The sequence below is a fragment of the Arvicanthis niloticus genome, chromosome X, assembly GCF_011762505.2.
Source record: "Arvicanthis niloticus isolate mArvNil1 chromosome X, mArvNil1.pat.X, whole genome shotgun sequence".
Taxonomy (NCBI): domain Eukaryota; kingdom Metazoa; phylum Chordata; class Mammalia; order Rodentia; family Muridae; genus Arvicanthis; species Arvicanthis niloticus.
Window position 1 is genome coordinate 31,074,275 of NC_047679.1, and position 22,936 is coordinate 31,097,210.

Genomic DNA, 22,936 nt, shown 5'->3' on the forward strand with positions numbered 1-22,936 from the left:
ATCTCATGCAATACTCAATGGTCAGACAAGAGTTTTTAAAAATTGAAAAGAGCACATAAGGCACATGTCTAAGAGTGTGAAGAAGTCTTATCAAGAGAATTCATCACAAATGAGAAATTTTGTCCAAGGAAAATGTCTTTAAAATTAAAATGGCAGGGTCTCATTTTATACCATACCCTAGACCAAAACTGTTCAGAGATCCTTCTGCTTTGACCATCCAAGTGCTGGAGTTGCAGATAGTTGCCACCCCAAAAGACTAGATCTGAGATCTTAGTGACAATATGATGTGGGTATCTGTAACTCACCTTTTTGGTAAGTTGCTTTAGCAACTCCTGAGGCAAAGTATCAGTTCATTGGAACTTCAAGATTTGTCACCGCTAAATCTAGAAGCTGCATTTGATTTCAGACTGTTTCTATGGGGAGCAATGTAATGTAGTATATACTTCCCAGGATGACATTTTCATCACCATGGTAACCAATCTGCCCACACACTAAGATCAGTAATCATTGCTAGTATGGCTAAAACTAAATTCTTGGTTGTCAAAGCCTTCTATAATTAAAATATATTATTTTGTTAAAGAAAAGTTGCTACTTATACTTTTGAGGTATCTATTGATTTTTCCACAAAGGGGAAGCATGGGATCTCTAGTGTTGTACTGAAGATATACAATAAGGAAGAAAAAGTGTCATCCTGACATTTTTTTTGGCCAGGTTCTGGTTTTATGTCTATTCATGGTGTGTACTCTGCTTAGTCAATTGCTGAGAAATAATGTCTTATTTTGAACTATTTGACAGCCTTCCTAAATAAATAAGCACATGTGATTGATACACTACTTGTTGGTGGTTTGAAGCTACTTTTAATTTAGTTTGAGATTTTCTGAATTTGCTTCAAAATCCAAGATTGATGTCTTTTAGATTATTTGTGCCCTTAACCAAATCAAGAGATAAGTTGTTCTAGAAACTTGATTATTAGTGTTCATGGACATAAGAAGGGGTTGATGTAATAATTCATGATAAATCTAGATATAACATCATATGTTGATGTTTGATGAAGTAACTCTTCAACCACATAAAAACCAGTATGTTTTACAATGTATTCATATATGTATATGTGTATATGTGTACATACAGACATTTGTGATAATAATATGTATATATGTATCAAAGAACTCTTAAATGTAGTCCTATGTGTGTTCTTATATTTTTATATACAATAATGATGCTATTAATGTAAACACAGACACATAGAATAAATAAGACCACTGTCATGGAGTTCTTTGGTAAACTGCTCCATAGCTATCATTGGTTTGCTCTTCCCTTACCCCACAAACAAAGTAATCAAACCAAATGGTAATGGAGTTTTAAATGAAAGTTGGAAATACCAAATATACCCCTTTTTGCATGTCCATATGCAATACAAAATGACTTAAAACAGCCTTTTTCCTTAATAGTTGCATATTTTCATGCTAGAGAAGGTAACATAGTCTTTTATAAATAAAATCTAATGCATAAAAATATTTAAATCATTAAAAAACAGAGTTCTTGTTTTTTGAAATATATACAAGTAATGTAACTCCATCAACCACTATAAAATTGATTAATTTACAGATAAGAAACAAATATATTAAGGTTAAAGTTCTTTTATGTTTCAATACAAATTACTCTTTAAGTTCAGGAGAGCCTTTTGACATTTCAAAGATTTGAATTTTATAAAAGGAACTCTCACCCTAGTTAAGTTTGTGTATGAGTCCACTTTTCTGTAATTATACTGGTGAGTGTAAAATTCAACATATGATAATAAATGTTAAACACAGGCATGGCAACCTTTTACAGTAGCTATAAAGCCATTCATAGTTTTCCCTAAGAACACTGAGAGTCAGCATCTTTGTAACTCTTAAGTAAACTTTAATTTTCTTTATAAGAGCAGCTCTATACAATATTGTCCAGAGGGAGAAATGAAACTCATATGTAATGGAATATTTTAAGTGGAATACTCTCCATAGGTTGCTAGATCCTATACTTTTCTATCCCAAATACTGGATGAGTTTGCTGATATAAAATCTAATAACCATTCATTTTTAATACAGATAAGATTGAATATAAATACTCATTAACTCAGGTTTTTAATTAAGATGAAAAGTTATACTAATTAGTTTTATCCGTGGTACATTTCTTATACCTACAGTTTTGCAGTGGTTTTTGCCAAATATTTTCATGGAAAGGATATAATACATATCACTAAAATAGAATTTCAGTGTTGAATTGTGAAACTATTTGAACAAAGGATCTTTATGATATAATAATTATAGATTAGAAAAATAAGTATGAAAATGTTACATTAGCTATATAACAGATTTGAAGTAAAGAAAAAATATTAGCGGAAGGGATGTGTTCTTGAATTTTTCTGCTTGTTTTTGGCACTTGCTTTGCTGGAGAATATATTTTTGATGGTCCTGAAACTCAATTGGCAGTGACCCCAAAGCGGCTTATCTCCTTGCCAGAGTTGTTAATGAATAAATGATCCCAAATGTCAGACTGGCATGCCAAGGAGGTTATTAATAAAGCATTAACATTTAGAAGTTATTGAAAGATGAAAATCAATATTGCAATATTTAAAATATTCCTATCTCAAAAACAGTAAGCAAAAATCTATTTCTAGGTTGTACAATCAAGGCAGTATGTAGTTTGAAAGGAAGTAATCTTTAGATTTTTGAAGAGTATGAGTATAACTCCTTTTCTTACTCTCCTACAATATTTTCACTGCTACCCCCCCACAACCACCTGCTATGTTCTTGTTGAAAAAAAAAAAAGTTAGATTTCACTAACTTCAGATTAAGTGCCTCCCCTCCCCCTGCCGCCCTTTGCTCTCCTAGGATGATATGATACTGGAGCTGACACTGAATGGCATTCTTTAAAAATAACAGTTCTCTCACCATATGGCAAAACTTTAAAGATAGTTTAAAATTCAGTATGAAAATAATCATAAAGGTAGACTACACATTTACCATCCATGAGGCTCTGGAGACAATCCCACATGCCACAAACGTGATCAAGGAGAGCCTATAGAAATAGCTATAGGGTATATCTATTAGATATTACTTGGAAAGATATTGTTGTTGATTTAGAAAACACAAATAGATTCATTTGTTTTTAGACTATGTTTTGAATAATTAGGAAGTTCCACCACTAACTGCCACAAATGAAGATGGGCAGGAAAGCTATGCTTCCCCCAACTTCAACATTTACTTTGCAGAGTTCAAGTTAGCTCATCAGCAAATTGGTCAAAGGACATTAAAAGAAGGCATGCAACATTTTTCTTCAGTACCCCCATCTCCCTTAGCTCTTATCCTACTGCAATTTCAATTTGGAGACTTCAAGTCAAGTGCAATGGTCATATTCAGTAGCTTCTGAGATGAAAATGTAATCAGGGCTTTAGAGACATTTTTACCACATGATCACTTAAGTGTACTCAAATTCAGGTCAGGAAAAATTGCCTTTCAAAGGACTTATAAGGTCTTAAAAAGTCTCAAAAAGAAGGATTGGAAGGAGGAAAAGAGAACTTATTAAATGAAATGATTTAGAAATAAACTTAAGCCAGGTCATGGCTTTTATCTCGGAGGCAGAGACAGGTGGATCTCTGTGAGTTTGTGGCCAGCCTAGTCTACAGAGCTAGTTCCAGGACAGTCGGGGTAAATAAATAAATAAATAAATAAATATTGTCAATTCCATTTTTTCACTTTGGAAAAGCCATACATGATGACAGATAAAGTGTTGGATGGCTCACATATTCACCAAATTTTCAGTTCTCATCACTAAGTCACTTCACACCGATCATCATATTATCTAATTACTTCCTTTTGATAGAAACATATAAAGTCATTTCAAAGTCTAAATCTCTTAAATTAAACATACATTATTCTTCTCTAGAAAGGACTGGGGAAGTTTAGTTTTCCATGTAGTGTGTTCATCACTCACAATCTAGCCACTATACTGCTTTAACCATTGCAGCAGAAACTAAGGACTTTAAAGATTTTATTTTAAAATAAGCATTTATTAGTTATAAAATACTTCACAAAAGCAACCTAATGTGAGTAGACTAACACCCACCAATACTTCTGAAGGAAAACCTCAGAAAAAGAGTTTAACATGACAATTTTGTTAATACTATCAAAATAATATCAGTTGAAATACTTGAGGCTAATAATAATAGCAAGTAATAGCTAAGCCATCTCTCCATTACTCAACTGAAGTATCTAAAAACAGTAATGGATGATAATGGAGGAATCGGATTTATGGTTATTTATTTATTTATTTATTTATTCTTCTCTCATATATTATATCCTGACTCAGTTTCCCCTCCCTCCTCTCCTCTCCTCTCCTCTCCTCTCCTCTCCTCTCAGTCTCGACCCCAACCTCCCTTCTCCCTCCCTTCTTCCACTCTTCTTCTGCTTCCCTTCAGAAAAGGGCAGGCCCTCCAAGGATATCCACCAAACATGGCATAACAAGTTATAATAAGACTAGGCACATAGCCTCGTATTAAGGCTGGATGAGGCAGCTGAGTAAGAGGAAAAGGGTCCCAAAAGCAGGCAAAAAATGTCAGAATTGGCCCCCATCGCCCTCTGTTAGGAATCTCATAAATATACCAAGCTACACAACTCTAACATATATGCAGAGGGCTCAGGTCAGACCTAAACTGGTTCCCTCATTCTTGCTTCAGTCTCTATGAGCCCCTATGATCCCTGCTTAGTTGGTAATGTGGTCTGTGTTCTCAGAACACAGTGTTTCTCAGAAGTCACAGTTAGACTTTTATATGGTAGTCTCACTCTGAAGTGGGTCTGTTTATGTTTGAAATGATGTTACATATGTAGTTGAGGCATGCACCTTTAGTCCTTTGTACCTTTACCTGTGGTTGACCTGGATGACCAGTGCTTTTAGTTTAAATTCATAATGCACATATCTAACCATACAATTGGTTCAATTGGGCTGAGTCTAGGAATATCTTTGTAGTTGTTCTATTTGCCTCAAAAATAAATGGGAATTATTTTACTCAACATAAAATCTTAGCAATCAAGAATTTATTCAAGAAGTTTATCAAGACTTCTTTCCTTTTTTCATAATTTCAGGAGACCAAGATATTTCCAACACATTGTTCAGCAAAAATCTTAAACTTGATTTAGCTGAGTGATTGTGTTCCACTGATGGAAGGACTGCAATAAAATGCTAATAGCATCTCCCACCTCAAGGCCAATGACTTAGAAACTACTTGTATATACAGGATAGTCACTGATATTACTTCAACCAACTCTACCCATCAGGTAGCCTTTGCCAGTCCAACTGTTCTGAAGTAGATCTCAAATTGCAGTGAGTAGAAGAGACATCACTTGTATAAAGTACAAATTCCAGCATTCCATACTCAGAAATCCTGATCCAGTAGGTGAGAAGTACCGCATAGAAATTTGTGTTTAATAAACACCTCCATCCTTAAGAGTCTCTAGTCAGTGGTACTTACCACAAATAGTTGAGGATATACCTTTCTTTAGGGAGTTACTTTCTTTCATGCTAATATTAACAGACTGGTAATGAACTCATACCATTTTGAAATAGTGATTCTCCCTCATAATCTTTTCTAAACTGAGAGATATTTTTCAGTCTCTTGCATAAAATCAGTAATCTTATACAAACAATATTGTAAGTATAATTAAACCCACCTGATTACCAGGGCTCTAGTTCTGTTTAGTATGGATTAAATATGCATTAGAGGATATGCTAGAAATGAAAGTATTCATGTAATATTATTTCTTCATGTAATATTATTTCTATAAGGAAATGATGAATATGTCCAAAAAACTTACAAAATAATTATATAGAAAATTAAGGACAGTTTAAATTGAAATATGACTTTATACCCCAGGTTAGATTGCCTCTGATTTTCCATCCTGAAAGTCTATACCAGACAGTACTTACTAAACAGTGATAGGAAACCTAGAAATAGGTTTCTGGCATTATAATCTTTTAAATGATGAAGTATTACATGTTATTTCACTTGACCTACATAGAAAAATTACTTAGTTCTCATCTCCCTTTCTGCACATAGCCTGATGTAATAATTGTTCCTTCTGGTTATTGAAATATCCTGTTTCATTTTCTTTTTTTTTTTTTCTATATATCAGTTTTCCCCCTTCCCATTTTCTACAGGATGTAGCAATAGACAGGATGCTTTTTCTCATCTTTCTCTCCCTTTGTTCTGGGGATATAACTAAATACACTGACATGATATAGCACATAAAATTCGACCTAATGCTACAAATGACAAACATTGCTGCTATGTGCGTGCTGACAATATTTGGATTTCTGAAGATACAAAATGAAATGAACAAAAGAGAAACTAGAGTTTATCTGAACTTGTCCTCACTTTTGCAGTCATTCAAAAACATTCTCTTCCAGTTTTAAACTTGTTGGTGTGTGGCTAATGCTCAGATATGAAATCATCTTTTTGTCATGCTTATTGTTGTAGCTTTTCATTTCTTTTCACTTTGTGTCATTTACTGTGAGGCCTCCTCATCAGAACAATGCTAGCTAGGCTACTTCCTCTGAGTCAAGACAGTAGCGTTTGTGTCAAGGTAGTAAGACAACCTTCAGGTCAAAAGACCAAAAAACCCTTCTTCATACCTTCTGACTGAGTGAAAATAAGGAAACACATAGAAATCCATTTCGATTTTTTTTTAAAGATTGATAGTTTTGCATCTGTGTGGAGAATAGCCAACTTTTCTGATTCAAACTATAGATGTGTGTGTACAAGTTAGAGGTGGGAAGAGATTTGTCTGTTTGTTATTGTATATAATTGGAAGCTTGGCATTCCAAACAAACTAAATCAAAATTGGTCCCATTTATGACCAAGTAGACTTGCATGCCAACAGAAAGACATTATAGTATTAAAACCATATGCAATTCTAGACATATTTTTTTTCTATTTTCTCTTCATGGGTACTGCATGATGGTATTTCTATTACAAATACTGATGTGCTTTGGAATAATGGCACTCGCAGGTCTTTCATCATATTGTATCACTGCTTTATTATATTAGGCTAATACACTGCGAGAGTTGGTAGAACCTCTCCATGCCAAATCGGATCCACTTCTGTTGGCACTCAACCCATTGGAATCACAGATTGATAAGCTAATGTTTAGAGAATTTAGATGGAAGAGAGTCGGCACGGCGCAGACTCAACATCAACCTCTTGCAAGCAACTAAAATGGCCTCGTCCTTGCTGTTTATAACAGAAAACAGACTTGTAAAAAGCTTAGATCATCAAGTGTTGTGGATTTGGGGCCTCCGTAAAGGGATATTAAGAGGGGCAGGCCACTCTTAAGAAGAATTCGAGCTTTTCGACAGTGGGACTAGCATAAGATCAAAGCCAATCAAGATGGAACACAGTAGACGAAAACTGCCCTTTTGATGAGAGAACAGAGGGTAAAGGGTCTTGCCTGGGAAAGGGCTCTGTGGCGACACCTCAGTTGTGTTCTCCTGACATCAGGAAGAGAGGGATCAGCACCAATACTTAGAAAATCCTATTTGTTTAATGGACTCTTGGTGACAAGGCAAGACTCTTAATGGTTAAGGCAAAGCAGCGGAAGCAAATTCTGTGTTAAGTGTATTTGCATTTTTAAAATTTGACATGCTGTATTGTACTAAATTAAGTGTAATCTATTAAGGCAAGGTGTACACACCCTGCTCTGAAACTCAATATGTTTATTCTATTATTAAAGCATATTCAGGTGTAAGGCAGACTACTTTCAGTGATACTAATGAAGGAAATTTCTCATGTCAGGCTTTATTAGATTCCTCAGCAAAAAATCCTAACTTTCTCCTTTTCCTTGGCACTTACATAGAAGTGATGTTGCCTCATAAGCTGGAATGAGCTATTCTTTTTCTGTAAAATATTCCAATATATAGGCTGTGGTTTTCCATATTTGAAAAAGTATTTTGTCTGGATGTCTTTCAAACTAGCTTCAGATATTATTTAATAATACTATGTATCTGGGTCCCCTGTGGCTCACTATTGCTTATTTTTCTTCTGTGGTAGATGTGAAATTTCCTTTAGTTGGGTAAGATAAACTGTAATGATTTTAATGCTAATTAATGGATATTTCATACTGTGCAGTGAAAAAAATAATTTAATATTGTATTATGAAATGTTTTTCTTCCTGTTGCTGAAGTGTGTGGTATTGCATAATATGAATACCTGTAAAAATATAAATTGCTTAAAAATAAAAATATTACCAGTTGGTACCAGATCTTTTTAGAAAGCTAAATAATTTGCTAAGTATGCTTGATAGCAAATATCTTTCTAATGAAAAAAATCTATGCTTCTTTCTCACAAATGAAATTTGTGTTGTGAATAAAAATCACATTGATCTGCCTTAGAATTGCCTCTGTGCTCTAACCATTTTCATGTGTTTTAAGTATATCTAAAGAATGGTAGTTCTTGGTATATAGAAATCAGTCATATTTATTTTGTTGGCATTTAATATTAATGAAATTATATTGGATCATGCTCCCTGTTGAAATTCTAGTAAATCTTTATGATCTGAAGAATTTTAGGGGGGTTTCCTCAATGAGTGTGGTGACTGTGTATTAATTTTCAAATAAAACCCCTTAGTTTGGCTTTGAAGCTGTCCCTATTATAAATTTCTGCCTTAGAAATTCCACTCTTATCGGTTACATTTTCTAAATTATCTGGATCCTGTCAAAGAACCATCCCTTTTTAGAGGTTAATAAAGCAGTGCTAGGAATGCCAGTCTTCTGACATTTGAACTGTTCATCACTAGAAAAAAATTTTTAAAAAAACAAAAACTATCATACCCTGAAAAGATAACCACTGTCATATAGTTCTTATTAAACTACTGAATTTGGCAGAAGTACTCAAAAGAAAAATGTGTAGAATAAACTTTAGCTTTAGCTATTTTCATCACAGCCTTATGGAAGTAAGATTTACCATTGTAAAAGAATTGACAGTTACAGCCACTGTACATACTTAATTTATTAGTACAGAATTTACCTGATCTAAAGAGAAAAGAAAGCCTTAGCAGTGTAGGTATATCCAATTGCTTGGTCCTTTTTAAAGAAAGGGATTTTACTTATTAAAATTAATTTTTTTCCTTCTGAGAAACAATTGCCTTAATGGTAATGTCTAAGTGTTATTTTGCCTAAAAGAGAATAACTGGTTTCTAATTATTAAATAACTAATTGGCTGCAAAGAAAAAAACTAAAAGCTAACTTGTAAAATCTTTTCTAATACAACAAGCTGCCTTCTCCTCCTCCAAAGTTCTACAAAAACTAGACATAGCAAGTTGTTTGATATAAAGGCCTGGATTAAATCAATTCAAGTTATAGTATGAACTTGAGGTTTTTTAATCACCTTTAATATAAAACTTACAAAGATATTAAATCCACTAAAAGTCTGTGGCCTTCCATATAAGTAAGTTGCTCTCTATGACAAGATAGTAAATTAGTATTCACAAAAATAGTCCTGTGGTCTCAATGCAAATGACAATTGCCCTTTGGGACAAAAATAGCGTTCTGCATACTTGATATGATTAGCCTAGAAGCCACAAAGTGCTTTCTGGTTGTATAAGAACAAATGCCACTCAGAACTGACTGATGACTAATAGTACTATGTCTAGCCTTCTCTATCATCTGTAATTTAACCTTTCCCAACCTTCTGTGCTCATTACACAGCTGTGTTGTAGAAAGAAAAACTGTTTCCACAAGGACATTCTTGTCCAATTTTTAAAAGAATATAATTCTCTTCCAAAACATGTACCAAGAATCCATTTCCCATTGTTGTTTGCAGAGTCCAGTTGATATATTTCTTTGTGCTGTTTTCATCTTTGACTCTGCTTTAGCAATGCCACTGCAGTGGCAGGGAAATCAGAAGGCAAGAGTGAAATTTGATTGTCTTTAGTTTCTACCAAAGAAAGGTGAACAGTATTCTACAATTACTTTTCAGTAATTACTCAGTCACCTAATGGGGAATCTTTGGAGTGTGTTATTTATAAAGTAAAATATCACTCCATTTGATTTTTGAGAGCCCGTGAGGCATTATGGTAGATAGACAATGGGAAATGCAAATGTCAGTGCCACAAATTCCCCATATAGAAGTCACAGTATAGATGTGTGAAGGAGAATCTATTAACATACAAGAAGAAAATAATGGGAATTTCTCCTTGAGTTTTTTTATCTCATCTTTTTCAGTTTCTTTCTTGTGTATATTTATAGCATATACTGATAGACTACTAAATGTGTATGAACTATGAACAACACAATTGTTTTAGCCTGTATGGGTGAACAGTCAAAAAATGTTTAGAAACTACTGCGCCTAAATGCATAGAATTCACTAACCAAAAATTTTGGAGCAATTGAGAAATACATTGTAATCTGCTCATAAGTAAGTTTCAAGACATTGCAGCAAACTGATATTTTTTTATTAGCTAAATTTTTGTTTGAGCTTTTCTTTATGCTTTTAACTACCTGGTGACCCTATGCAGCCTGCAGAGAACCAATAAATTATTGTGTTGCTCACCACCATGTTCCTAGATTCCTAATATATGAATTACACCAAAGGGGAGTTTTTTCACTCCTGTCAAGTATGACACAGCCACAAATGATCATCTCTTGACATGGAATGCAAATTAATTAACTTAATTTTGACCTTTAAATCCACCAGTCAATGAAATTTCATAGAAGAAAGGGGACTTTATAAGTGTTCTTTGCTTTAATAAAATGGGTTTTTTTTTAATGTGTGATCTGACACAGACCTAATTTTTATGCTACAAGTATAAATATGATTTTGGGAAAGTTTTATTCCTTCATAGTTCCAGCTTTTGTGAATAAATTAGACGCCAATTAAAATGTCATTTCAGCAGTGCTACACGTCCTCAGTGGGAATCGCAGAAGGTTCCTATATATGTCCTTTTATTTGAATGTGGTCTACACTTTGCCAATTTTCAGAAACATTCACTCAAATTGCAAACGAGCTGGGTTTTAGCCAGTGTTCCAATGGCTGAACTGCCACACTGAAAAAAATTCAGTTGGGAAGCAGGCCTCACCAAGTGTTTGCCTCATCTTCCAAAGCAAGCTTCTTCTAAGAGAAGAAAAAGCAAAGTTTGAGAAGAGAGAGGACCCTGAAGGGAAATGTGAAGGAGACGAAGAGGAAGAGGGCAAAGAGAGAAGAAAATTAAGGTGCTTTCATGTTTGTGGTTGCAACAGTAGCCTTATAGACTTAATTGAGATTCATCTGGGAAAAATCAAGAAAACCAATTGAAAACTAAAAAAGAAAATAAAGGTCTGTTTTTGTCTTGAATGTTGAGTTCTGTGTTGTTTTGACTGTTGAGCACAGTGAATCAGATTTATAATGTGACTCAGCCCCTCACTCCCTTCTTTTGAAAATAAAAGGACACTTTGTGTAGTCCTAGAATGTTAACATCATTGGTGACATTTTGTGGTAGCCTGGCTTCTCAGTCCCTCATCCTTACTCATTCCACTACTGTGTCTTGTACAGTGTTGCATATGTGTATGGTGTATAGAGGACTAAGGGGGGACTTTCTTATCTCTGGTAGGAACCACACCATCCAACTGCTGTACTTCAAAATGTTTTCATGTTCTGTGTCATTGTGATTCCTTGTTGAGATGTGCTGCCCAGATAGACCCATGCTTGGCTTTTTGTACAACTGTCAAACCAAATTCCTTGTAGAATTATGTTGTCTTTGGTTGGATGCTTTTTCCCTCAAATAATGTTAAGAAGGGGACAGGGGAGACTTTTGTTTTTCTATAGATACTTGTATTTTTATATTTAATCTTTGCTTAGTCTTCTTAAAGTAAAACTTCATTGATATTGTATAAGAATTAAAGATTCTGCAGTATTCCACAATGTTAAAAGTTAAGGTAAAGGGCCTGGGTTAAGATATAGTTCAATGATAGGATATTTGCCTAGTATGTACAAGACCCTTCATTTAATCCCCAGCAGAGAAGTGGGGAGACAGAGACACAAAAGATGTAGAGAAAGCAAGCAGACTAGATCAAAATGTAACAAGATATATATGCCCTACAGTATTAGGTAATATGAGAAAGATTTCTCTTTTAAAAATTCACTGTGTGAAAATAAGTCTATCCTCCTTAAATTCTAAAACTATAATTTAAATCCTTTTTTCTTTTACCTTCTTTCTAGAACTGAAAAAGTAATAGTACATTATGCCACCTGATACCTTAACTACTATAATTCCCATCTGTTAGGCTTCTTACTGGTACCCAAACCCCTACTTTCATAAATTGCATCTGCCTTTACATGCAATCTTGCCTTGAGGCAAATAGAATAATTACTAAATATTTTCCCAGTGCCCTTTCCTGTATTATGATTTTATGAAATGGAATTATTCTGTTCAAATGTGTCCTTATTTGTACAACTCCATTTAGTGACCATAAGTGACTATTTTTTTTTTTTTGTGCCTTCCTTCTTCCTAGGCATCCTGCTTTGAAATTCTTCATAATGGATCTATCTTGCTTGTAACTTGAAAATCCACTCTTCATAGGCTTGCATCCATCCATCCATCAAACTCCTCGATATACTGAAAATAGTTCAAGGATGAACCAACAGAGAATTTTTAAAAGATTTTATTTAAATGAATTTTCATATTTTAAGAGAGATGTTTAGGCGTTAAAATTTATTATAGAACACACTGATAGCATTGCTGATAGATAAGGGATTTTCTAGTGAAAAAAAATGATCATAGCTATTCTCAGCTACTAACCTCAGTAGAAGAGGAAATAGTTAAATGCAGAACAAAAGAGCTTTTTAATCCTAAAGGTGAATCCTTAAAAAATAAGGTGCTATTTTAGACTTTGGGGGAAGTTTTAGCTGTTTTCTTTTAAAACATGTTTAGAGCATCTTTAGAATAACCCAAGGGATGGTGTCCATAGTTGACATAAATCATGGGTATAACTTGTCACCCCCTTAAGTGTTCTATCTCTGACGTCCATCTTCTTTGCCAGATTAGGAGCATACAGAAATATTTCTGTGTAGTTCAATTTATTAAAGTCTTACAGTCTGTGTATAGTTTGTATCCAATTGGAAACCTTTTCTGTGGAAAGTGCAGTAATTTCTATTAAAAGATTGCATGCAAAGCATATTTAGAATGATGCATTTTAAGAGAGTCTCACACTAATTGGTATCTCTAATTAAGTGTACACTTTAAATAATTAAGTTCTAATTTTCCCATTTATATGAGATTATGACCTTGAGCAATGACCTCCCCTGATATAAATTGAAGATTTCTTAGTATCATGGTGAAGATCAAATGAAATCATGAATGTTAGACATTTACCCTACTGTTTGGCACAAATTAATGTTCACTAGTATTGTCATTAATTAGGGAATCTACTTTTAAAACTTTATCTGAAAGCTTAATATTGCATGATTGATGGTGGAATGAATAACATTCTATAGTTATGCCTTGGACCAGTGTAAGAAGTGTTCCTCATATAAGATCCTGCTGCTACCCAAAGAAGAATCTAGTTCATTTATTCTTATATTTATGACAAACTGATATGTTTCTAATTGATTTAACACCATTATTCATACAATTTTAAAATAAAATAAGACTTTTATTTGATCATCTAGATCAAAAATCCATACTTTAAACTGTCTTAATTTTCCTCAGAAATTTTAAGTGAACTATTTTCTTAATAGTTTTTCTAAATGTTATAAATTCTGTTAGTATGTAACAGAAATGTCCTTATATTTGCTTACAAATATATCCATGTGATTCATTTTAATTTAATTTAAAACATTATTATTGCTGAATATGGTTGCTTATATACCTGTAATCCCAGCACTTGGGAGACAGAGACAAAAAGATTATCATGAATTTGAGGCCAGCCTCAGGTGCAGGGTGCAGCCTGGGCTACATAATGGCAGGCCACCCTAGCCTACACAGTGAGCCCCTGCCTGAAAATCAAAGACACCATTTTTGATAATAACTTCTGATCAGTTACTGTATTGATGATGTACTAGGCATTGCTATTGCAGTCACATGAAATCTAAAAGTCTACTAGATAATGATAGTCATAATGAAAAATGCCAATAAATACTATTCCATCTTATGAAATCTTAAAAAATGAAAATCATTCAGTATTAATTAACCAGGAAAACTCTATTAAATAGCATTTCTGTGTTTAATTCTTGTCTTAAAATACTAAATGATATGAAGGAGCATTTTCATGTTGTGTACATATTATACTTTAATTCTTTGAATGCAAGATAATGTGATTATTTTTCTCTCAGTAGGCTATTTGTTGAATCATATCCTATTTAATCCTTTTAAATTAATTGGCTGTCCATAATTATATAATCCCATATAACTAGAATCTGTGAGGTATTTTGTTTGCTTTGTTTTATTTCTGAGAGATATTTAAGTATTAGACTATTTTCCTAATCATTCATTAGACTATATTTCAGATAATCCAATTTTTAGATTTTTTTAAACTACAAAAATAATTTTTATTAAACTGCATATCTGTCTCTTTCCCTCCCTTCTCCTCATTCTTTACCCCACTCCCATTCCCCTGTCTCTCAGATGAAAATAGGGAAGAAAAGTTAGGAGACTCCTTGCAAGATTTATACAGGGCACTGGAGGAAGCCAGTCTGTCACCACTAGGAGAACATCGCATTTCAACCAAGATGGAATACAAACTATCGTTCATAAAACGGTGTAATGATCCTGTGATGAATGAGAAACTGCACAGGCTGAGAATTCTTAAAAGCACTTTAAAGGTAAGCTATGAAACAGACATATAAATTCCTTTGGGCCGATTTACTCTTGGACTGAAACTGGAGTTCCAGATACTAGAGGCTGAGTGGTACAAAACAGGGAGCTATAGGAAGGGAAGGGGAACTAGGAAGAACGCACAGCAGAGTGATTGGAAGGAAATCCCGTCAGGTCTTCATTGAAGTCCTAAGACACTGACTAAAGGTTACATAAAGGTTTTAGGAGAAATCAGGGTGTGCTTAAGACTTCTTTGTTTAAAAAAAAAAAAAAAGCATGCAGGGTTGGTGTTACTCCTCAGTTTTTTTGGTTTGGTTTGGTTTGGTTTTGTTTTTGTTTTTGTTTTTGTTTTGATTTCCTAAGAGAAGTTCACTATGTATAATTATAAAAGCTATTCAAGGCCCACAATGTGCATGTTAAATGTTAAAAGGGCTTGAAATGTGTTGTGAATAAACTACAACATGTGGGGTGAAGATAGAGTCATGATGTTCCATGTAGAGATGGCATAGCTGTTCTGTTTGCATTATTAGTTCCTAATGCACATATTACCTTCCCATTATATACTTCTGTAAGTCCTTAACACTGTTTTCATTCTTCCTGTGCCACACCTAGATTGGGAAGCAAGTGGTAAGGACAGGGGAACAGAGAGGCCGAAGTTGAAGGAGGTTGATTCAGGAGATTCTCTCCTATGAGGAGTCAAGGGAGGAAAGGACCTATCTTACAAACGCCCTGAGCAGGTTCACACAAAAAGTGAAGACAAAACCAAAACAAACAAACAAGAACTGTCATACAGAAGGTAGAGCACAGTGATTCCAGAACACAAAATGTCAAAGGACTTCTGTGAAAAGTGTTTTAGCATCCTGAAAAATTTGTAGTTATGGAATAGAGATGAGTACTAAGTAAATGAATACAACAGAAAAAAAAAAACAATGATTTGAAATGTCTTCAGGTAATAAGAGCCAAGGATTCAACGTCAATTATGTGCAGATGCTGTCTGAATCCATAGAACTGTTAATGGACTGATAGCTAATGCTACAATCCTACCAGTGGGGGAGGGGGGAGGCTATAGTAATCATAAGAGTAATTCTGTTGACCAGTTATATTCAAAAGATATCCTTAGCTTTCTCTCTTACTTTGTTTTTGCCTTCTTTTGTTGAAATTTTTTCATATAACTTATTGTGAACATGCTTTTCGTCTTTTCCAACTCTTCCCAGATACTCCCACCCAACTCCACACCACACCATTTCTTTCTCTCTGTTAAAAACAAAGAAATAAGAAACACATACAAATCCACAGAAACACAAAATCTGAATCCAAAATACATAAGCAAAAGACAATATGACAAAAAATGTCAAAACAAAGCAATATGAGACAGTCTGCAGAAATATTGAATTTATTTTATGTCCCTCACCTTTTTGCCATATGTGAATATCTTAAATACCTGGTTCTTGTGTTTCCTCTCTCCCCTAATCTCCCTCCATCCCCCCTCTCTCCTCTTCTTTTCCTTTACCATCCTACCTCCTCTTCTCCTGATCTCTCTTTTCCTGTCTTTTATGCTCTGTAACTATCCTATGATATTTTTGTCCTATGACAATGAAATGCCACTGTAAATGTTGAGTTCAAGAAGGATCAATGAGTTACCTAATATATCATGCTGTTAGACTCATCCACTCTTCTAGGATAAAGATAAGGAAACACTAAAAAGAAATGCCCTTTGATGGTTAAAAAATGATGGAGCACTACAGAGCCCTGTACTTTGGGACCTGGAAAAGTAATAGTGTATAAAATCTTCCATTACAGAAGAACAATTTAACATGCCCAAGAATAGCTCTCAGATCCCACCATAGGCAACTGCCAGCATCATCAGTCCCATACCGATTTAGTATCTTGTCTCCTCACTGGCCAGAACCACTTCTTACACGTGTTGTTGTCTTCTTTCCCTCCTGACTCTGGCAGACTGCTGTGCTTTTTTTCTCTTGCAGAAGGTTTCCAGGATTCTCTTAGCCCTTTGTTAGATCCATAAAAGAAAAGAATGGTTTTCTCAAAGTGTCTTAACTTTTTCTCTATTTTACCTTCCACAGAAGAAATTCTCTTCTTGTACAGTTGATACTTGTGCTTTTGAGAGTTATACCAAAGTGATGCTTACTCATCATCTGAATCCCAACCTCCAATATAAAGGGAAAGGCTTTGTTTATTTTACGGCCCCTGTGCTATGGGAAGGGATTCTTATTGGTCACAGGGCAAGTATTCTGTATTTGCAGTAACAGGGACCCTGTTTTCTCTCACTGGAGCATGAGGAGTTAACCATGAAGAAGGAGAGGCAGGACATGTTCCAGGCAACTCAAGAGATAGACAGTGATAAATACACCTGATGGCAAGGGTAGGATGTTAACACAGACATGACAGAGATAAGCTTCTCTTTGAGTGTTTAAGGAAGACTGTTGAAGAAATGGGAGACTTTTAAGCTGTATCTTACAGGTTGAGGAAGGTTTCCTTAAAACATGAAGGTTTCCATAATCAGAGACGGCAAATAGGAAGGGCCAGTAATACAAAGTAAATCACATTCAAGCAATTCAAGACATACCATTGTGTTAGGAAAAAAAAAAAAAAGATGCACTCTGATGTTAGTCTAAGTAACTACAAGTTCGTTTCTCAGAGGCTTCTGAATTTATTGGCACACTAACTTGTTTTAAGTTTTGATAAAATTTCATCCCCATCTTAACCATTAAATTCTTTTGCTTTTCAGGCCAGAGAAGGGGAAGTAGCCATTATTGATAAAGTCCTAGACAATCCAGACTTGACATCTAAAGAATTCCAACAATGGAAGCAGATGTACCTCGACCTTTTCTTGGATATCTGTCAAAACACCACCTCAAATGACCCACTAAGTATTTCTTCTGAAGTAGATGTTCTCACTTCCTCTCTAACACATACCCACTCGTACATTGAGACACATGTGTAAGTGCATTCTGACTTGAGGCCATCTAGTACCTGCTGGTACTCTGAATAAGTACATAAGGTAGTTTTTTTTAATCAGTGTGTTGGATACTTGACAAGCTATACTTTAATGTTACCAAACTATATGAAACAAAGCATAAATGGTCACATTACCACTGTCTTTAAAGAGCATTTGTATGTTTTATATGCAGTCAGTGCTCAGCTTATGTTACCATGTGCAAAATCAACTATCTTTAATGACTTAAATTAACTTTTGCAGACAATTCTGAAAACAGGTGATCTTCAAGTAGAAAAACCACAAAAAGGTAGTTTTCTATCTGAGGTCATCTCTTCTCCCTTTAAGTTAATTTTATATAAATGAGACTTCAACCGTAAATCACAATTTTTTCAGGTGCAGACATCCTTGTGGGTGGGAAAGAATTTAAACCTTTTTATATTTATTAAAATGTTCTAAGAATTTTCTTAAACATTGCACAAAGTTTGATGCTGTAGTTTTATTTTTATGAAATGTAGGTGCGTATAAAAGAGTTAAGCAAACTAGAAGAGCATGAACATAAGAAAAGTTCAGGTCTAATATCTGTCTTAACAGTCTGTTAACTTGTGCTAACTGGTTAATGGAGGTAGTATTCCAAATCTATGAGAACACTGCATGGTGTATCAGGGCAAAGCTTTGTAAGATGTTTTTGTAACTAAGACCAAAATTGAAGATAGAGCTGCTTTATTTTCTTGGTTTAAATCTTCCTTTATTTTTGTAGTGATGAAATGCTGATTGTGTACAGAAGAATTTAAGAGTGGATTTTTTTAAAACAGACTTAACTCACCCAGAAAGGCAGCTAACAGCTACACACACACACACAATTTCAGCCCAAACTCGTGTTTTTTGAACTCTTAACTCTTAAAAGACAAGTTATACACTGAAATGAGTCCATTTTCCAGGCAGTTTCCAATTTTCCCTTGGTCTGTAACTAAACTTCTGTAATTATACATCAGGCAAAGTAGTGAAATGCATTTAGTTGTGGCAGAGAGAAGTTACAGTAGAGAAAACAATGTTGAAAAACGTTAATGGATTTCTCTACCAAGGAGCAGAGGATGACAGTCATTCAGGGAGTTATTACATTGAGTGGCCTGAAGTCAAGCACTTAGAGGTTTTCCTCGAGTCCTGAACTGTTTATAGAGTGGGTGGAGTCTATGAAAAAGTCCTCTTCACATATTGCCATTTCTATGTGTCTAGTTTTGGAAAGTGACCACAGCATGAAAGTGACTTGCTGCTTTTTAGTGTGTGGCTGCATAATATACAAGTCACAATTTGCTGTTTTTTCAGGAGGAAAAGACCCTCCTTTACTATTCTATATCCTAAAATCTACTTCTGATCAGCTTTATCCTGTTGCCTGTACAGCTCAGTGAATGTATTTACATCTCTAAGAGTTCAGATATATGCCAGTGAATATTTTTGCTGTAGAGAAGAAAGTAAAAACTACACAGCGGGATCTTTTACTTTGCTTTTGAAATCACATTAAATCACTATCGTTTTGCAGACTTTGCACAACTGTACAGGAGAGTGGCCTTTCTACAGCACATTTTCAGTAATCCTATATTTAGTCAAAATGGATGAGATACATGCATTAATGTTTGTATGGAATTGTGGGTCCAGTGTAATATTTTTATCATTTAGAAAACCCTATTTGTAAAAACATTTATTTACTGCATGGTTATTGATGCACATTAAATTTGTGGGATTTTTGTATATGTAAAAGAAAGAGAGAGAAAGAACAAACAAACAAACAAACAAAACCCCTCTTGTCGTAAAATGAAGTGTGCTTGTTACAGTTGTTTAGGCATATTGATGTTCACTAGACCAATGTGTATCTTCACTTAAAACTATTTGTACATGACAGATGCGTCACGTATACAGTGGACAAACAGCCTGCAAACAACAGGCAGTTGGTGGGAAGACTAGCTCCGTTGCTAGTAAGCAGCTTCTACTTTTGTAAAGTCAGCTGTTATTTTACTGGTTAAAAAAATTAAATTAATGAAGTTTATAAGACTGGTGAGTTATAAGACTAGCCTAGCATGAAAGAGACCTTTAACACTATATATCTGTACATTTTATTGCATTAGTTTCAAATCTAGGAGAGAGGCAGCACTGTAAACTGAAGTCAAATAAATTCAGCTCTTAATGAATTCTTATAAAGCACCTACTTTATTCATGCAAAGGGCTTACCACATTTCTCTGTGACCTAATCACACAGCCACTGTCACTACCACCACCCCAGTTACAAGTTCTCACTTTGCCACCTCACTGATAGCACAAGCCAGAAGTAACACCTGTTCAGAGCTTCCCAAGGTCTCCCCTGAAACCTTGAAACCTCAAGCTAGCTTCCCACTGACCTGACCTAACCTTAAAAACTTCACCTACTCCTTCCTTTTCTATGAGCCTTTGGGGAACTAAGAGTGAAACCACCAAAAGTAAGCTAATTTTCTTCTTACAAGTGTAGTAAAATGTAGTATATTGTGGCTAAGTGAAATATATCTAAACTAATAAGCTGCCAGTGTAAACTCGGATGAGGACAGGACAGAAAAATTATTAACCAAGAGTAGATTCTCAAAGAAATGCTTTTTCTGGTTTTTTTTTTCTTCCTTCTTAGTTCCTTGTCAATATGCAACTGTCAAAGCAGAACTATGACCATGGCTCTGCACCATAAATATAATTTTTCTTGGTACAGCTATTTCATACTGTTTAATGAAGGTGTGTATATACATACCCCCACACACAAAACCTTCACAATTTCATCCAATTCTTTCTTCTGGAACTATTATTACAGCTATTGTAGCCAACAGTTTTCTGTGGTTTGTGTGTAACTAGTTGTACATTCTTTGGATGGGAGACGTGAAAATAGTCACAGGTACTTGAAAACTACTTTAGGGAGAGAAATAAGGTCCCATTTTATTTTCAAATTCCACCTCTAGGCCAGGATGAGTCTGTCTTTCTGAAAACTCTTCAGTTAACTAAAAGCTGGCTCGTATCTTTGCATTTGACCATTCCTGGCTGACATTTGCAGTTGAAGGGGAATAGTTATTCTTTGGCCAGGGCCTTCTTTGCCTCCTTACCCTTCAGAACTGTTCTACCAGAGTCCTCTTAGAGGAAAAAAAAAAGCATTGCTCTTCAGGCAAGGTCAAGAACAGCTTTCTCTGAGAGCCTCTGAAGACTGGACTCACCTGTTCAATCCAGCACTAAATCTGGCACCTCTCCAGTCTCTCCCTCCCTTGTCTCCTCCCTACCCTTGGGCAGCTGCAGCACTGCACACTGAAGGCCATTCCACGCCCAGGGCAGCACACAGCCTATATCTTCCCAACGGTCCTGGTCAAGGTCATAGCCCACTACATTCCGGGTTGGCACCTGCCGTGAGTCTCGCCACTTGAGACCGCCCAGCAACAGCACTGTCTCTTCTACCACAGCAAGTCCATAGCAGAAGCGGTCATAGGGTAATGACCGCAACCGAGTCCACTGGTCTGTGCTGGGGTCGTAGCGTTCAATCTCAGAGAAGGGCTCATATCTCCCCAAAAAGGCAAACACTGCACCTCGCAGCACCGCAAGGTAGTGCCCATAGCGAGCTGTGCCCATGGATGCCCTCTTGCTCCACACTTGTTCTCCCGGGCTAAGGGAGTACATATCCCGGAGGCTACTTGTGCCTCCTTCACTTCTCCCAGCCTTGCCCCCGGAGATGTACACAACACCATGGTCCCCGACAGCACCTGCGTGACCATGTACTGCCCGAGGTAGCTCTCCAGCTGCCATCCAGCGGTCCCTGCGCAGATCATACATCTCCACTGAGGCCAGTGCCTCACCACAGGTGCCCAAGCCTCCAACAGCCAGGAGACTCTCGCCTACCACACCACACCAGAAGTAGGCCCTTGCTTCTCGCATGGCAGGCACCTGTGTCCAAGAGTGGAAGCGCGGGTCATAACGGTGCACTAAGGCTGTGACTGACCTTGAGCCATCAGCCAGGGAACTAGATGGGCTGCCACAAAGGCTCTCCCCCCCAAGGACAAATAGGAAGTTGCCGGTGGTACATACACTGTGGCCTAGCAGTGGTGTGGGCAGCTGTGTCAGGCTGTGCCAGCTGTGGTTGTACACATCGAAGGACACCACATCCTGGGTGAGCTCCCACTCCTTCTCCTCCTCCATCTCTTCTTCCTCCTCTCCCTCCTCTTCCTCTGGTTCAGGTGCAGGGTGCCGATTCGGAACTACCTCTGGTAGGACCATAATTTCCTCAGTTACAGTCTCCCTAGCTCTGAGACCACCAACTAGCAAGATACGGGTCTGGGGACTCCGGACACTAGTCTGTTCTCCCTGCAGAAGAGGCTGGCTGGAGGGGGCTGTGTGGTAATTGAGGGCCTGGATGATGAGGCTCTTGATCCTAGTAGGCAATACAAGACCGGAGCCCGAGTATATGCGCCTCAGCACACCAGCAGGCACCAGGCCAAAGCGGATGCATCCAAGCAGTGTTGAACTATGTGCAAGGCGCTGGGCTGTGGGCTCCTGCTGCAGCCAAGCTAGTGCCAGGCCCAGCAGCCTTGTCTCAGCCACCCGTGCCACGTCGGGGGCACCCAGCACAGCTTTCATTGATATAGGATTGAGTTCCAGCAGCCCCGAGGGGCCAGTGCCCATCAGTAACAGCTCCCCCAGGTGGCGCACAATACAGCGCTCCGCTGCACCTAGGGTGCGGGCCAGGCCAAAGCGAGCTGCCACGTTGGCAGTGAAGCAGCAATTCTCTGGGGCAAGCTGGCGTTCTAAGTAGTGGGCACACAGTCCCAAGGCCTCGGTGACTTGCAGGTAGCTAGCAGCTTCCAGAGTGTCCTCCACAGTGTCCATGGAGAGGGGCAGCCAGGCAGTGTAGATGAAGTCCAACAGGCGCTGTAGGCCGGCCGCTGAAGGCACATGCAGGTGAATTACGCGAGCCCGCGATTCCTGAGTGTGGCTCTTGAACAGGGCCCTGAAGTAGTCGCTGGAGCACGCTAGAAGTGACCTGTGCGCTGGGAACTCACTGCCCTCGGCCTCCAGTGTCACGTCGCACAAAAAGCCCTCAGCGCGTAGGGTCTGGTAGCCAGTGAGAAGCGAGCTGCCGTGGGCTTTGCAGTAAGACAGGAAGTAACTCAT

The 22,936-nt window shown here is 36.8% G+C and overlaps 2 protein-coding genes across 6 annotated transcripts in view; one reads left to right on the plus strand and one right to left on the minus strand.

The window, feature by feature from the left end:
- Cnksr2 (connector enhancer of kinase suppressor of Ras 2) overlaps positions 1-21,101 on the plus strand; it is a 223,579-nt gene extending 202,478 nt beyond the window's left edge. For 4 of the 5 annotated variants that reach the window (XM_034486264.2, XM_076918814.1, XM_034486263.2 and 1 more), the window contains 2 exons: positions 14,632-14,828; positions 17,567-21,101. In XM_034486264.2, coding sequence (XP_034342155.1) covers positions 14,632-14,828; positions 17,567-17,782 — 413 coding nt within the window. In that variant the 3' untranslated portion in view covers positions 17,783-21,101. Of the gene's footprint in view, positions 1-7,084; positions 11,283-14,631; positions 14,829-17,566 lie in introns of those variants that run through there. The other variant, XM_034486262.2, reaches the window with a different exon arrangement.
- On the minus strand, positions 20,999-22,936 carry Klhl34 (kelch like family member 34). Its single transcript, XM_034484765.2, has one exon. The coding sequence runs from the start codon at positions 22,934-22,936 to the stop codon at positions 20,999-21,001; it is 1,938 nt and encodes a 645-aa protein (XP_034340656.1).

What these genes read in the sequence shown, in the direction of transcription:
- Klhl34 (XM_034484765.2), bottom strand. Translation starts at nt 22,936, where the DNA reads ATGAGTTACTTCCTGTCTTACTGCAAAGCCCACGGCAGCTCGCTTCTC.